Source organism: Cricetulus griseus, chromosome 7 (genome assembly GCF_003668045.3).
Source record: "Cricetulus griseus strain 17A/GY chromosome 7, alternate assembly CriGri-PICRH-1.0, whole genome shotgun sequence".
Classification (NCBI taxonomy): domain Eukaryota; kingdom Metazoa; phylum Chordata; class Mammalia; order Rodentia; family Cricetidae; genus Cricetulus; species Cricetulus griseus.
The window spans coordinates 113,281,056-113,298,614 of record NC_048600.1 but is presented as its reverse complement, the minus strand read 5'-3'; the positions used below and the strand labels follow the sequence as shown (position 1 = coordinate 113,298,614).

At 45.1% G+C, this 17,559-nt stretch overlaps 1 protein-coding gene across 1 annotated transcript; it reads right to left on the bottom strand.

Annotated features, from left to right (window-relative positions):
- Positions 1-4,078: 4,078 nt before the first annotated feature.
- LOC100761350 (keratin, type I cytoskeletal 24-like) lies at positions 4,079-9,525 on the bottom strand. Its single transcript, XM_027427745.2, has 9 exons — positions 9,198-9,525; positions 8,842-9,143; positions 7,854-7,936; positions 6,626-6,782; positions 6,215-6,376; positions 5,993-6,118; positions 5,051-5,268; positions 4,770-4,852; positions 4,079-4,182 (listed from the first exon to the last, which is right to left on the bottom strand). Exons 1-9 carry the CDS (start codon positions 9,523-9,525, stop codon positions 4,079-4,081), a joined length of 1,563 nt encoding a protein of 520 aa, XP_027283546.1.
- Positions 9,526-17,559: the final 8,034 nt, after the last annotated feature.

Here is a 17,559-nt window from a genome sequence, read left to right as displayed (position 1 = left end):
GCAATGAAGCTTGCGGCACATGAGCTTTGGTAGTACGCTTAAGCCTTAGCACAGCCCAGCTGGAGCTGAGTGACATACATCCTGTGGCAGTTTTGCTATGAGCTTTCCATGCCTCCACACTGGAAAAATAACATTAGATCATACCCTCTGTCTACTACTTCCCCAACCTTGGAACATCCTCTAGGATGCCTTCTCCTATGCTATTAACTGCTATTTTTTTTTTTAAAACTAAGGTGATTGGGTCTGGAGATGGCTCAGCATTTGGGAGTGCTTGCGGCTCCTGAGGAGGACACAAGTTTGATTCCCAGCACCTACCTGGTGGCTCCAGGGGACCGAGTGCCTCTGACTACTTTAGCGCCTTCACTCAGTTGCACGAACCTGCCATGGACACCAACACATGTATGATAGAGAAAAACATTGAAACAACTTAAAAGGGTAGTCGGAGCACCCTTTTAGCATTTTCTTTAGTCTCCACCATTTCAGGTAAGGCTTGATGTTACAGATGAGTAAATTCCATTTTAGAAGGTTTTGACCTTTTGCTTTTTTTCTGTTCTTCAATGTCACATTGGACTTAGAGATAGTAATTCAAAGCGATTTCTTATTTGTGGCCTTTTGCTACTCTGGGAGGTGGCTTGGGCAACATTGCTTCAGCCACATTTCGGGTGGTTTATGTTCTTCCCTTTGTCTCCTCTTGTTTAAACTACCTGCTGATTCCATGAAGTCACCAGGCAGGTTTGGCCTTGTTCCTTAGTGCCTGGAGTGGTTTAGCACCCTTTCCAGCTGGCTGCCATGCACCTTGCCTGTAATCTCTGCGTCGACAGATGACACGTCCAAAAGTCTCGTCCTTTCTGCCCATCGCCTCTTAAGATCACAAAGATGTCAACAGCTCTGTGAATCTCTGCATCAGAAGTTGGCATTGGGCAGAAATCCATTTGCTGCTTGCTAGCCGAGGCTCTTCCTCCTGGGCAAATCCACCCAGAGGAAGCTCTACTCCTCTAAAAGCCATTGGAGAGCTGAACTGCCGAGTTCCCAGACAAACCCTTTCCTGCTGGGTAGCACTGGCATTTGGACAGGGAATAACGTGCAAATACTAAGTTCTTTTTTGTTTTTTTGAGACAGTGCAGTGCTAGCTATCCTGGACCTATCTCTGTAGAACAGCCCGGCCTTGAACTCACAGAGATCAGCCTCCCTCTGCCTCTGCCTCTGCCTATGCTGGGATTAAAGGCGTGCGCCACCACCGCCCGGCTCAAATATTAAGTTCTTAATGTTTTATTCAGCCCTCTAAATAAATTTCATGATCCAATAGGATTCAGTAGTTTATTACTAAGAACACCTCACACTCTAAAGCGACAGGTTCTATTGCAGCGCCGTCACTTGGTGCACACAGCTGGGCTTTTCCTTGTGTAACTAACCTTTTCATACTAATGCATTGTGCTAACACTGGCCAGGGCAGCAGGGCTCTCAGCTCCAGGGAATTTTCGGAGTAGGTTTATAGTTTGCTTTGATACAAGGGTTGAAGGGTGCTGGAGACCATACCTGGGCCACATCAGCCATGAACATAGGTCCAGATAGTCAGGGCCCACAGCTAGAAAAGCAGCTTTGGGAAGACTCCTGGCCAATGGCTGACTTGGGGTGGCTGGATGCTGCTGCACAGAACACACTCCCACTTCTGGAAATGTCAAGGCTTCATCATTTGGGTCATGCTTTTACTTTGGTCATTCTGAATCTTTAAGTAGAACTCTTCTGGTTTTTCATTACTGTATGGAGGTGATAAGAAACGCCTTTGCCTCTTACAACGCTGCTCTTCCTTCTCACGCCATGATCTTATGCTTAAGCTGTCTCACTGTGTTCTGGGGTGGGTGACGACTGGACAAGTTACAGGTACCCAGGTGTATTTATTTCTAAGCACAGAAAAATAGATTTATTAAAGAAAAGTGAAAAAGAAAAACTCACAAGAGTAGGAGGGACTCCAAAGGAGGAATCCACTGACATTCATTTTTAAGAAGATTAATTTTTTTTGTATTCTGATTATGTACATATGTGTGTGGGTGTCTGTATAGGAGTGTAAGGTACCTGTGGAGGGTGAAGGCATCAGATCCCATGGAGTTGGAGTTACAGCTGGTTGTGAGCCACCCGATATGGGTGCTAGAAAATGAACTCAGGTTTTCTGTGAGAATAGTACATGCTCTTAACATCTGAGCCACCTCTCCAGCCATGATGTTCGTTTTTTAATGCTTTCTTCAGTACGCTTACATTATGAAATCCTACAATTTCAGTTAGTTTGATGATTAAGGTTGATATTATCTAATCCTTATTGGTTTTATACTTGAAGTTATAGGTTTTGTGAATTAAGTTCCAGTTCTTTGGTGTGTGTGGGTGCAGGGTCTCTTCATTGGCTTGGAGATTGTTGGTAGTCCAAATTGGCTAGTCAGGGAGGGTCAAAGATCCATCTGCCTGTCTCAGCCTCCCTAGGGCTGGAATTACAAGTGCACACACCATGACTGGCTTTTAAAAATGTGAAACTCAGGTCACTTTGCCAGCTGACCTGTGGCTCCACCCCAGGATCATTGCTTTATAATTTTAAATTTGACTCACTGTATCACATTTTGTGATTTTTCCCCCCCTCGAAGACTGGCTTATGGAGTCAGTTCTCCAACTTGTGATGTGGTCAATAGGAAACTCTTTGTGTGAAGCACTGTTTCCTAGTCTGGCTAGATCTTCAGCCTGGTTCTTCCTGGGGCCTTAACCATCTAACCAGAACTCTTTGGCTTTTACAACCAAGACAGAGTTCTGCGCCTTTGGAGATATCTTGCAAATGAAGGAACAGGGCCTCGACTACCTGTGGGGCAACAGGTCTCCAGTGTGGACACTGAGGAAAAGCAATACCAGCCCTGCCAACTGGTAATTTTTGGTTAGAGTTCTGAATAAAATTGGCAAAGGAACAAGTTCCAAGCATTTCTTCTCTTTGGGACTTTTCAAGGGTTAACAAATGAGATCCCACATCTCATGTGTAGCCATCTTTCTCTATGGTCCTTATTTGGTCATTTCTTAATGTCTCCAAACACACAATGCCTCATTTCTCTGATGTGTTTGGCAAATACTGTGTAATCAAGTCCGACACTGATTCTTTTTCTTTTTTCTATTTTTCTTTCTTGAGACAGGGTCTCATGTAGCTCAGGCTAGCCTCAAACTTGCTGTGTAGCTGAGGATGACACTGAGTTCCTGATCTTCCTGTCTCTGCTTCCCAAGTGCTAGAATTTATAGGTGTATGCCACCACATTGGGCTGAAGTCCTTTACAAAGAGCAGTCCCTGCTATCTTCATGTTTAGTTTTCCTCCTCACTGACAATGTAAACTTTGTACTGTTGTTCAGACAGGGTCTCATTCTGTAGCCTTGGCTAGTCCGGAATTCAATGTGTAACCAAGGTTCACCTGGAGCTTCATTTTCTCCACTTCAGACTCCCAAGTGCTGAGATTACAGGTGTGAACAGGCACAGCCCACTGTCAGCCTGCTTAAGTACACGGCATAGCTTGTGTGTCTTTCTCTAAATGTATGAAATACTTGTTCAGTGACTGACATAAAGAAATAGGCATTGATGAATTAGACGTTGATCATTCTAATAATTTAACCCTTGTCTGATGAGCTAGACTGTTGGCTACAGTGTTAGGGACACTGAGGTCTGCTTTCAGCTATGGCACCATTTTTGTCTTGTGCGATGTTCATACCCACATGCTAAATGGCTGATAGCTTCACTTAATAAGGAAGTCATCACATAAACAATGTACTAAAGTTAATGACACAACAATGATCCACCAATCACAACTCCATCCCTGAGTAAAATATTACATTTCTTAGGAAAATAAATATCCAGGAATGACTTTGTTAGCTTGTAGAAGTAAGTTTATTGAAGCACAGGAACAGTCAGGGCCAATTTCTCCTTTCTACTTTTTAAAGAAAACAAGGGGATGCAGGAAATGGGCTGGTGAGCTAATTTTGGACGGCAGGTTGGTGCAGCTCTTCACTGGCTCACCTCTCGGTGGTTTCCTTTGACAGACGCCCCTGCTGATCTGGAAACTGCTTATTTTATTATCACTTCGGAAATGTTGCTGACTTGAGAGGAGACAACTTTGCCATCTACCACCTCCTCTATGATGGTCTTTGTCACTCTTGTCTTGCTGGGATCTGAAAATCATGGGACCAAGAGGTCAGTCTGAAAATGGTCACTGAGGTTCAGAGCAGGAGCAACTCAGTACTTGCTGGCTGTGCTCTCTCTGCACAGATGTTGTCAGCAGCTGTTACATTTTAACATTTATTTATTGTGTATGGATAGGTGGATGTATGTGTGCACATGAAAGTCAGAGGACAACCTCAGCTATGGTTTCTCAGGCAACGTCCACCTTGATTTTTTTTTTTTTTTTTTGAGTCAGGGTCTCTCACTAGCCTGGAACTTGCCAAATAAGCTGGCCAGTCCAAAAGCTCCAGCAATCTACCTGTCTTTACCTTCCCCAGCCTTGGGTTTACAGGTCCATAAGTCTGTGGCACCATGTTTGGCTGTCGTCCCCTCCCATCTCCCCAGGGGTTCTGAGGTTGAACTCAGGTCCTTTAATTTGTAAGGCAAGTTCTTCTGACTGAACCATTTCCCCGGCCCAACAGTAAGAAGATACGACATCTAAAGCCTGCTTTTCATTGTAAAATACTCTTCAACAACAGTCCACTATGAAAACACTTTTAGTTGGCAGCATTGTCATCAATATTAAGAACATGTCTACCTTTTCCTTGGCCAGAACAGCTCCCGGGTCTTGAGTCATTCAGTGCCACATGTCTGGATGCTAAGTTTCTATAATCACATTCACTGGAGGCAAGGAGAAAAAAACGGTATTTTCCTTTGCAGCTAAGGTGGGAGAAATCCTCCAGCGCCCCCCCAGGTCTGGGTGTGTTCTGATTGGGCTGTGTCTATTACCTTACTACTTTATAAGTCCATGTCTGACCCTGCCCACTCCATCTTTGATTTCAGAAGCCCACCTCATGCATCTCAGTGGCTTTTACTCACCCTCCCTCCCCATTGAGCAGGCGACGGTAGGTCTCGATCTCCTCCTCCAGGCGCGTCTTGATGTTCAGCAGGCATTCATACTCTGCATTCTGGCATTGGGTCTCACCGCGAATCTGGCTGAGCTGCTCCTCCAGGCTGCTGATCTGTGTCTGGATTCCAGACAGCTGAGCCATGTAGCTAGCTTCCGTGTCAGCCAGGGTCCCTTCCAGAGAACATTTCTAAGACAAAGAGAAAATAAACATTCATGTTGCAAATAAGTCAGGGGATGGTTTAGAAAAATTTTGTATGAGTTGGAGTATGTTTTCATCTGCTATGGGTACAATCTATACTGTCTTGTTTTTGCTTCTTTAACTTTGCTTGGCACGACTCAAATTCAATCTTTAATGGAACTAGAGAGAGTTGTGTGGTGCGTGTGTGCACGTGTGTGTGTGTGCACGTGTGTGTGTGTGTGTGTGTGTGCACGTGTGTGTGTGTGTGTGTGTGTGCACGTGTGTGTGTGTGTGTGTGTGTGTGTGTGTGTGTGTGTGTGTGTGTATGTGAACAAGTATATGTGGAGCCGGAAGTTGACATGCATATCTTCCTCTGTAGCCTTAGACATTTCAAGACAGGGTCTCTCACTGAAACTGGAACTCACCGATTTGGCTAGGTTAGTCAGGGATCCATCTGTTTCCAAGCACACCCCCCACCTCCAAGTTTTTACATGGGTGCTGGGGATCTGAACTCTGGTCCTCACACTTGCACAGCAAGTACTTTCCACATGGAGCGTCTCCCCAGCCCCAGGGAGCAGCATGCTTGACTCTTTATGCTCTGCAGCAAACTAAACAGTTTTCCTTTATCTGTGTTTATGGGCTGACTGGGCATCTTGGTGAAGAAGGACAACTCATTTGCTTAACACTTTGTTGGGGGGTTAAAACAAACTAACAACTGTCAGTACGTACATACCAGGGCCAGCTGGGATTGAAGCTCAATTTCCAGGGCTTGCACGGAGCGCCTCAGTTCCATTACCTCATTCTTGGCAGAGTTGGCTGCCCCTGCATCTGTAGAGATTTGGGCTTGCAGGGAAGCACTCTAAATGGAAATGAAGCACAGTTGTCATAGGCTGCAGCCGCAGAGGTGGTGGCTTAAGCAGGGCCACAGGTTGGGGTGCTTGGTGCAACACCGTACCCGCTCGTTGAACTGTCTCTCGGCTTCCTGGCGGTTCTGCTCAGCCAGCGCCTCATACTGTGCCCTCATGTCATTCAGTAGTTTGGTCAGGTCGGTTCCTGGGGCAGCGTTCATTTCCACTGTCACATCTCCTCCAGAGCTTCCCTGCATGCACGTCATTTCCTACATAAAGGGATTTAAAAAAGAAACAGGCACCACAGTGATGCCAACGGTAAACTGCCACTTTCTAAGGCATGTGTCATTGTACACATTTGAAACCATGGCACCCCGAGGGACTTCAAGATGCAGCATGCTCTCTGGCAATAGATGTGTAGGGAGTTCGTTTAGGAAAACTGAGTTTACTTTTGTAGACTAGATATCATGGAAAATACGGACGGCAGAGCTCTTCATGCGTTCAGAGCCCGTTCCTACCTCCTCGTGGTTCTTCCTCAGGAGGACCAGCTCCTCGGTGTAACACTCAATCTGCATCTCCAGGTCAGAGCGCGTCATGGTAAGGTCATCCAGCACCTTCCTCAGGCCGTTGATATCGGCCTCTATACACTCCCGGAGGCACAGTTCATGCTCATACCTGGAAGGGGTGGCAGGAAGGCAGGTGAGGGGACTCATCTCTAAGTTTATTTTATGTGCATTGGTGTTTTTGCCTGCACATGTGAGGGTGTCAGGAGCCCTGGCACTGCAGTTACAGACCGATGCGAGCTGCCATGTAGGTGTTGGGAACTGAACACAGTCCTCTAGAGGAGCAGCCAGGGCTCTTAACTGTTGAGCCATCTCTCCAGCCCCAGAGTAACCCTCTTTCACACCCCTGGAAACAGTTTTGACCCTGGAGCACTGTTTTTCATTTTTCCTTCTGTGTGGAGCCTTGGCCTTTGCAGGGAAATTCTCTGACTGTTGAACTACACACCCCCAGTCACCCCCTGACTATTTTTTTTTCAAGAAGGGTTTCTCTGTGTTACAGTTCTGGCTGTCCTGGAACTCACTCTGTAGACCAGGCTGGCCTCGAACTCACGGAGATCCGCCTGCCTCTGCCTCCCAAGTGCTGGGATTAAAGGTATGTGCCACCATTGCCTGGCTCACCCCCCCATTATGTTGATAAATAAAATCGGCTGAGGTTTCTTTGATGATTTTTTAATCTCATAAATAAAAATAATTTCTAATATTAATTCTAGTTATGTGCAATATTTTTCTAATGGTTTTCAACTTTAATTTCCTCTCTCCCTCTCCCCATTTCCTTCTTCCCTCCCACTCTATCTCCCCTCCCCTCCCCTCCCCTCCCCTGCCCTCTTCCAACAATGTCCTCCAAAGTTTATTCCTGTGAGCTATGGATGGGGGTGCATTCGTGTAACATAGCAGTCTGGAGCTGAGGCAGGAAGATAAAGAGTTCAAGGCCAGCCTCCATTCCACAGTGAATTTGACTCCATCCTGGGCTACACCAGTCTCTGTCTAAAAACAAAACAAAAGAAAACAAATACAACGAAGCCCCCTCCAAACCAAATAGTAAAACAGCAAAAAACAAAACAAAAACAAAAACAAAAAAACCAAAACCCCAAAACATTCAAGGTTTTTTTTTTTTTTTTCCCCTCAGCAGTTGTGCTGTTTTATTCCCTATGACACTTGTTTTCAAGTACTTCATGTTTCTTACTTCACCCTGAAGTCATCAGCAGCCAGTCTAGCATTGTCGAACTGCAGAGCCATCCTGGCATTTTCAATGGTGGCTGAAATGACCTAGGAAAGAGGGAAGACGGAATCCTAGCTGATATTTCTCTTACTTTTGACACCCACCTGTGAGGGTTGACATCTTTTATGTCATTGAAGTCAGGTTGGCCCGCAGACTTCCTTCACAGTGGCACACGCATGCTTAGCATCACATGCCTCTGTGACAGGAAACAGCTTGCATAGTTATTGGGGTAGACACAGGACACTGTTCTATAGAAAACTGTCCTTTGCCTATTTCTCCTGTTGGCGAGATCAATCAGCCATTTCCCCACCGACTGAAGAAACTAGTGTTAAACACATAATTTCACTTAAAAATACAAGACTCATACATCACCAGATTCTAAAGGAATAATAGTCCTAAAGATGAATCCGGAAAGACAAAAATGTACTAACCCGTCAGAATGAGTCATGAAGTAATTAGGTCACCCTAATTAACCATTTGGTACCATCACTCTTATATGCCTGTCAGGTGGGCTATCCATAATTGTAGGAATTCCATACTCAAATCTGAGATTCAGACAGAATACGATTGGTGTTTGTCATATGCAAGATTGCTATAATCAAGATACAGGACGACCCATTTTGCACACACAAATAATTCATTGACTTAGCATTTCATCATGGGCTCTTGAGATGGCTCAGTAGGTGAAGGCTCTTGCTGCCATGTCTGATGAGCTGAGTTTGATCCCCAGGACTCACATGGTAGAAGGAGAAAGCAACTCTTATAAGTTGTCCTCTGACTTCCACACTTGTGCAAAGATATACATGCCCCTTCTGTACATACAAGAACACACACACACACACACACACACACACACACACACACACACAAACACACAAATGTAAAAAGAAATTCATATTAGTATATGATCTGAGTGAAAGACGTGCTTAGGAACATAGCCATGGGGTCCCACCTGGTTCTTCAGATCTTCTATGATCGGCCAGTATTTGCTGTAGTCTCTTCCAGATTCACCTTTTCCAGACCCATGCTTGCCATACCATTCCTTGATTTTAGTCTCCAGGTCCGTGTTGGCTTCCTCCAGGGCTCGCACCTTGTCTAGGTAGGTGGCCAGACGGTCATTGAGGTTCTGCATGGTTTGCTTTTCACTTCCAGAGAGAAGGCCCCCCTCACTGCCACTGACACCACCAAGGCCACCTCCCATACCACCTCCATAGCTAGAGAAGCCTCCACTAGAGCTCCCACCAAATCCAGAACCTCCACCAAAGCCAAAGCCCCCACCAAAGCCAGAGCCCCCACCAAAGCCAGAGCCCCCACCAAAGCCAGAGCCTCCACCAAAGCCAGAACCTCCACCAAAGCCAGAGCCCCCACCAAAGCCAGAGGTTGCTCCAAATCCACCCTTTACTGAGCAGCCACCAAAGCCCCCTCCAATGCCACTTCCAAAGCCACCCTTAGACCACCCACTAGGGCCACAGCTGCTGCTACTTCCCTGGAAGCCCCAGGAAGACCCTCCCCCGAGCCCACAGCCGCTTCCACTGCTGAAGGTGCTTCCAGCAGAGCACACCCTGCTGCCCATGGCTCCAGAGGAAGAGGAGGAGACTCGGGAGGAGCAGGACCCTCTCTGAGCTGAGCAAAACATGTTGCTCCTGCCAGTGCTGAGCCGTCTCCAGAGACTGGGAAAGGTGGAGTGAATAGCCTGTTCTAGTCTGCCTTTTGGCCCTTATATCCACATCAGCAGGGTGTTCCTTTTCTCTGTCATTTCCTAATCCCTGTTACAGTTTTCTTAATCCCTAATTGGATAATTTCTTTTCCATGAACCTACTCTACTGGCTCTTTTTATGAGGCTGGGTCAGACAGAAAAAATAAGGTGGAGCCATTTTTTTTTTTTCTTTTCAGAATTACTGTCTCCTAAGCTTTGAGAGGTTTTGATGACTGGTAATTCCTTCAGAAAATATAATTCCATTCAATTTGCTCCATGATTTCCCAATGTCAGAGTGTATCCCAGACTAACAAATGTAATTAAAACCCTCGGAGAGATGAGAGGGAACATTTCTCAACATGTAGCTTTTTGTTTGTATTGTTATCAAAGTCAAAATTAGCGTTAGCGTCAGAATTGATTTTGCATTTAATGAGGCTCTCTCCTCTTTGATTTGGTTATTTCTCGGGTATTGAAGATGAACTGATGCTTTTTTTTTTTTTTCAGTTGATAAGAAGAGCTAATCATATACTTCCCCTAGAGGTTTGTAGGCTCTCAGAGACATGCTCATTCAGGCAGATATTGACCCAACAAGGTTTCAGATTCTTCTAGTATGGGACCAGGGTGAGGAGGCTACAAATACTTCATCCATGCCTTTCTGGTTGAACTCTGGTCCTCTTTGCCCCACTTCCCGCCTTGAGATAAGGTCTTGTATAGTCTAGGTTGACTGAGGAAGGACTTGTGTTTCTGACCCTCCTGCCTCTATCTCCGGAGGTCTGCAATTATAGGCATGTGTCACCATACTTAATTTCAAAATGGGCTGGGGACTGAACCGAGGGCTTTGTGGTCTCTAGGCAAGCATGCTACCAACTGAGAGATACCTCTAGCCCTCTGCTCTGATCTTACAGGGATGGCAAGATATCAAGTCTTCAGAAGCGGAGAGGAAGCGATGCTTACTGCTCCTGTCTCTGCTTTGAAGGACACTGGAAAAGAGGAATCTGAGACCACCGTTAAAGTACAAAGGAGCTACTTACACATGGGAAATCTGGAATTGTTCCAATCTGTCCAGTCTTTGCTTAGGCAAAGACTAAGGGGTATTTGTCTAAGGGATATTTAGAAAAGAGGACCTTAATTTCTGATAACTCATGCTCTGGTTAAGATCATCATGTCTTAGGAGCTTTAGTTCTGGGACCTTCCCCGTTCATGTTTTGCTTTGTGTTGTTCCATCATTTTGTGGTATAGATATTTCCGTTTATGTTGGCTACTAGTTCCTCTGGTTTAAAAGTGTCACTTTAAAAGACTAGCAACTCTGGGCAGTGGTGGCACAAGCCTTTAAGGATAGCCCTTGGGAGGCAGGTGGATCTCTGTGAATTTGAGGCCAGCTTGGTCTTCAGATCAAGTTCCAGGACAGTTGGGGCTATGCAGAGAAACCCTACCTAGAAAAACCCCAAAGACAAAAAACCAAAGACTAGCAATGGGGCTGGTGAGATGGCTCAGCAGATAAGGGTGCTTGCTGCCAAGTCTGATACCTCAAATTTTTTCCTTGGACCCAAGTGGAAGGAAAGAGTTGATTGCTGCAAGTTGTCATCTGACCTTCAGAATTCACTGTAGGATGTGAGCACTGGAGGGCACACACACACACACAAAATCAACATGTGTAAATTGAAAAATGTAAAAGATCACAAATGTTTGACTCCACTTAAATTCCTAGAGGAGTTAAACTCATAGACATAGACAGCAGAGTGGTGGTGCCAGGGGCCGGGGGTGTGGTGGGGGAGTGCCACAGCAGCTGTTGAGTTGGTAGAGAGTGTGAGCCTTGCAATGTGGCAGGGCTTCAGTAGGTTAGTTGCACAGACAATGGGAGTGTGCTCAACACTGTTGAACTGTGTATGTCAAGTGATTATGATGGTAAGTTTGATGTGCGTATGTTATCACAATTTGAAAAAGGTGTTGTCAGGTGGTGCATGCCTTCAATCCCAGAACTCAGGAGGCAGAGGCAGGCAGATCTCTGTGAGTTCGAGGCCAGCCTGGTCTACAGCATAAGTTTCAGGACAACCTCCAAAGCCACAGAGAAACTGTCTCAACCCTCCCCCCCCAACAAAAAGGTGTCGTTTGTAAAGGTATAAATGCTTATGAATCTTCCTTAGCTTTATATGCAAATGACTGAGTTTTCATATTTGAAATGTTCTCCCTTAGCAGTGTTTTAAATCTTGGGTATGCTTTGATCATTATCCAACCTTCTTCCTTCATTAACTTTTCCTTAAGTTGATTTTATTGTATGTTCATTATTAAATTAGGTGATAATTACCTTTATTATTTGTGTGTGTGTGTGTGTGTGTGTGTGTGTGTGTGTGTGTGTGTGTCTCGCATGCGTGCGTGCATGGGCAAGACTGGCTGGTTAAAAAGCCTCAGGGATCTGCCTGCCTCTATCTCCCCGTGCATACCGTTTTTTACAGTTTCTGGGAATCACATGCAGGGCCTGGCAAGTGAGCGAGGTTTTCTTCCTTTGTAGACTATGAAGTGGAGTCTTTCCACTCTGGTAAATTGGACTAAGGAGGTTTTATTACGAAAGGAACAAAGTGAACTGCAAGAAATCTGATGGAACTTAGAAACCGAAGAGCCTGGGGCAGAGAAAGAACAGGGAGAGACAGCGCTGAAAGGCGTTGAATTTCTCTGTGTTCATGGCGGTTTCTGTAGCTGTCATCTATGCAAGAGGTTTATGATGGTTTCATTTATGATGTGTTTTGTGATACCTGAACTTTCAGTTCTTAACGGAGGAAGTATGGGATGGTGGAGGTGTTCTTTTTAATTTGTGTTAGTTTTTCTCTTGATATGATTTTATAATGCTGGTAACTTTTCTCCCCCTCTGCCCCTCCCTCCCCTTCCCTTCCTCCATCTCTCCTTCTCTCCCTCCCTCATTTCTTACTTTCATTTTTGCTTTGCTTTTTTGCAATGCCGGGGCTCCGACCCAGGGACCCAGGGACCCAGGGAGACCCAGGGACCCAGGGAGACCCAGAGACCCAGGGACCCAGGGACCCAGGGACCCAGGGACCCAGGGACCCAGGGAGGGACCCAGGGACCCAGGACCCAGGGACCCAGGGACCAGGGACCCAGGGACCCAGGGACCCAGGGACCCACACATGCTGGCAGTGTTCCACCAATGATCAACATCCCTAATTCTTTTTGCCTTTTAAATTGACATTCAAAATTAAGTCGCGTGTGTGTGTGTGTGTGTGTGTGTGTGTGTGTGTGTGTGTGTGTGTGTGTGCAATCAGCTGTGCAGAAGAGTGTAGAGGTTAGAGGTTACCTCAGAAAGTGTTTTTCATTCATTTCTCTACATCATCATCATCAAGACAGAGACTCTAACTGAACCAGGAATTCACCATTTCATTGGCACCAGCTGCTCTATGAGCCCCTGGACTCCACCTGTCTCTGTCCCTTCAGTGCTAGGTCACAAGCCTGCACAGGTATGCCTGGCTTTTATGTGGGTTTAGGGGATCTGAACTAAAGTCCTCATGTGTGTAGCAAGCTCTTTATCCATGGAGCCATATCCTCATCTCTGAAATTAAGTTCGTAGGAGACACTTCCCTGGATCTTTTCAGAATGGACCATAGGGGCAGGCGTTTACAGATTAGAAAGAACAGCCATGGCTACTTCCAGTGCTTTGGATAATGAGTCAGTGTAGAAATGAACACACAGACAATCTGCAGGATTTCCCTCTCTTTGTTAGTCTCCCTTAATGCATTTCACACTTTCTTTCAGTTGTATCTGTGTGGCTTTCTTCTACCTATAGAATCTATTCAGGAGACTAACCTAGACTGATTTGTAAACTGTCTAGTGTATTTAGTGGATTAAAGGCTTTTAAATCACACATTTAAATACAACTCTGTTCTGGACTGAGGTGTTAGGATTTGTTAGTAAACATTACTCCCCATTGTTTCCAGACACCCTCACTTGGAACACTCACTGTATTTGCAATAAGGACCTGCCAAAGATAACAAATTAGTTCTTGGCATTTCCTTCGTCTCTAATCAGGAGCATCAGGAACCTAGTGAGTTTTCAGTGGACTAGAACATTCAGAAGTGACAGTCTGGGTGTCTAGCAGCTAGCCAGGGGTTGTCTGATCCCTAAGAGCTCAAAATAAAGAACCAAACTGCAAATGCTGGGGCTGTCAACCCAGTGCTCTACCTACCTCATGTGCTATTTAACCAGTAAAGACTTGTATAAACGACACTTCTATTGGGTATGCTCTTCACAGAATGACTTGCAAGTAGTAATTTTTTTGTAGTTGTTGGCAAATAGATGCTGAGTAATTTTTTAAAAAGATTTTATTTATTTATTATTTATTTATTATGTATACAACATTCTGCTTCCATGTATATCTGCAAACCAGAAGAGAGCACCAGATCTCATAAGGGATGGTTGTGAGCCACCATGTCGTTGCTGGGAGTTGAACTCAGAACCTCTAGAAGAACAGCCGGTGCTCTTAACCTCTGAGCCATCTCTCCAGCCCCCATGCTGAGTATTTTTAGTTTTTAATTTCAGAAGTCTATGTTGCACAGTTTTTGAGTCAATGAGAGTCTCACCTTCGGATGGGCATAGCTTATTGCTCCTGATGAATCTTTGCATAGTTGAGAATGGAGCTCAACTTATATGTCCTGCCTATCCCAGAGAATATTTGAGTGTGTGTTTCTTATACAAGGCATATGGCCAAGGTAGATAAGGGGAGTACCTAAGTTCAGAGCATTTATTGACTGTTGCTAGAGCTTTTGGTGGCACATGGTACAGGGTGGGAAGGTACAAATGGGACAGGAGGGGATGAGCACGGTCATTGGACCACACCTATGCAGTCACTGTTTAAAATAGCTTTTTTGGTGGTGTCTCCAGGTTCAACTAATGTTTTGCCACAATATATGTGCTTAGAAGTCACTCAGTGGACCTAGCAGTGTCCACCAGTTGGTTTCAGTCCAGTGCTACTGTGGGACACCAGAGAAGTTACAAACTACCAATAGAAGGAAAGCAAATTGGAGTCAGTGAGAGGGCTCAGTAGTTAAAGAGCACTGACTGCTCTTCCAGAGCTCCCAGGTTCAACTCCCGGCCTCTACAGGATGGCTCACTTCATCTGTAACTCCAGTACCAAGGGATCTGGTGCCCTCTTCTGGCCTGTGTGGGCAGTGCATGCCTGTGGTGTACAGATGTGCATGGAGACAAAACACTAATACACACAAAATAAAAATGTATAAACCTTGTGACTGTTTCTCCTCCTTCACTTCTTTGCTTTCTTACATTCTTTATTCCGTCTTTCTCTTTACTTGTATCTTCTTTAACTTTTCTTAGTTTAGCTATATATTTGTGATTTTATCCTTCAAGAAATGGACTGTTACTTTACAGCTAATATTCGCTTATAAGTGAGTACACACCATTTTTGTCTTGCTGGGTCTGGGTTACCTCACTCAGGATGATTTTTTTCAAGTTTATCCATTTACTTGCAAATTTCCTGATGTCATTGTTTTAACAGCTGAATAATGCTCTATTGGGTAAATATCCATTTTTAGATTGAGGGGCATCTAGGTGGTTTCCAGTTTTCTGGCCATTATGAATAAAGCTGCTATGCATATAGTTGTGTAAGTATTCTTGTGGTAGACTAGAGTGTCCTTTGCTGTAGGGGATAGTTGGGTCCTGAGGTAGATCAATTCCTAATTTTCTGAGAAACCACCATATAGATATCCGAAGTGGCTGTACAAGTTTGCACTCCCAGATAGCTGATCCTGGCTGCAGAGTGTTCTGGGACCAGAACCCAGAAGAATCCTCATCAAAGAGACCAGAGAGACTTCATCCAACAACTGATGGTAACAACTGCAGAGTAAAAAAAGTCAAACATTAGGCAGAGATTGGGGAGTCCTGGGGAGGAGGGAGAGGAAGGACAGGAGAAGCCAAAAGGGGACAGGCACACCACCACAACACAGCCCACAGAGTCAATTGACCGGGACTCATGGGGTTTGCAGAGATCAGGGAGCCCGTAGGGATCTGACCTAGGTCCTCTGCATAGATGCAATGGCTGAATAGCTTGGGGTTCTTGTGGGCTTCCTAACAGTGGGAGCAGGGGAAGTTGCTGACTCTTTTGCCAATTTATGGGATGCTTTCCTCCTACTGGTTTGCTTTGTCCAGCCTTGGTATGAGGGTATGTGTCTGGTCTTATAGCAGCATATTATGCCATGTTTAGGCAATGTCCCTGGGAGGCCTGCTCTTTTGTTTGGAGAGACAGAGGGAAGGTGGATCTGAGGGAGATGGGAGGTGGGGAGAAAGACTGGAGGGAGGGAAAACTGCCTTTGAAATGTAATATATGAGAGAAGAATAAAAAAGAAATGGAGTTGTTAATTTCATTCATCTTTTAAAAATTTAGTCGATTAACTTTTTTTAAAAATAAGGTCTCATGTAGCCTAGGTTGACCTTGAATTTTTGTTTGTTTGTTTGTTTTTCGAGACAGGGTTTCTCTGTGGCTTTGGAGGCTGTCCTGGAACTGGCTTTTGTAGACCACGCTGGTCTCAAACTCACAGAGATCCATCTGCCTCTGCCTCCTGAGTGCTGGGATTAAAGGTGTGACCACCACTGCCCGGCGGCCTTGAATTTATAATATAGCCACAGATGACCTTGGACTTCTGATTCTCCTGCTTATACCTCCCAAGTGTTGGGATTACCGGGACAGTCCCGGTTTGCTGCAGCTCTGAGGCTCTAAGCCAGGGCTTTGTACAAACTTGACCAACACTGTGCTAATGGAGCCCCATCCAGCTCTTGTTAATCGTGTCTACGGTTTTCTAGTCTCTACTTTATCTTTGTTATTTATGTCTTCTGCTAACTTTGAACATAGTTTGTTCTTATTTTACTAGTATCTTAATCTGTGATTGATCTTAGGTTCCATATTTGAGATATTTTTTCCAATTTTTAAATCAATTGATGACTGAGTACATGCAGGTTTGTGTATGCTTGAACATCCCTTTGTCACAGTGTGTGTGTGTGTGTGTGTGTGTAGGTCAGAGGACAACTTGTAGGAGTTTGGGCCACGGAGCTCATGCCATCAGGCTTGGTGGCCCTTACCTACTGATCCTCTTTTGAGACAAATTCTCATAGGATAGCTCAGGTTGGCCTGGGACTTATTATGTAGCACAGGCTGGCCTCAAAATTGGCATGCCAACCAGACCTCTGCTTATGTAGTTGCGCGTGTCATTGTAAACTTTGCTGTATTTATACCTTTGCTGTATCTCTAAGATTTTTGTTTGTTCTAAGAAATGTTTAATTTCCCTTCCTAAATTTGTTGCCAATCCATTGGTTTAGGAACATAGTTTATTTTCATATATTTGTAATATTTTTTCTTTTTTGGCAAGACAGGGGTTTTCTGTGTAGCTTTGGCTGCCCTGGAACTAACTCACTCTGTAGAACACACTGGCCTCAAGCTCAGAGATCCCCTTGCCTCTGCCTCTAAGTGTTGGAATTAACTTCGTGTACAACCACCGGCTGGCTATATAGCTGTACATTTTCTAAAGTTCCTCTTGTTGGTTTTTAGTTTTACACCATTGCGATTAGAAAAGTGTTTGATACAGTTTCAGTCTTCCTGAATTTGTTGATCCAATGACTGACTCTCCTGTGACCGGAAGCAGTTGGTATTCACCCCTCTGTGCTGCTGTGATGGTGAATACTGTCAACTTGCTAGGGTCTGTGATCTCCAGGGACCAGCCCCTGGGCATACCTGGGAGGGATCATCTTGACTAGGTTAATGGTGGTGCCAAGACTCACCCTAACTGGGTGGTGCCCATTCTTTGAGTTGGGGTCCTGGACTGAGGAAAATGGAGAAGTCTAGCTGAGTGGCAGTGTCCGCTGCTCTCTGCTCTGGACTGTAGATTTGATACCAGCAGACACCTTAAGCCCTTACCACAGTGACTTCCCCGTCATGATGGACTGAACCCTCAAGTGTGAGCCATG

Excerpts from the sequence above, each read along its gene's own strand:
- LOC100761350 (XM_027427745.2), bottom strand. The coding sequence starts at position 9,525 with ATGTTTTGCTCAGCTCAGAGAGGGTCCTGCTCCTCCCGAGTCTCCTCC. Across the intron at positions 7,937-8,841 it reads TAGAAGATCTGAAGAACCAG|GTCATTTCAGCCACCATTGA; the intron begins GTGGGACCCCAT and ends CCTCTTTCCTAG. Across the intron at positions 4,853-5,050 it reads CTGCTCAATGGGGAGGGAGG|TGAATGTGATTATAGAAACT; the intron begins GTGAGTAAAAGC and ends CCTTGCCTCCAG.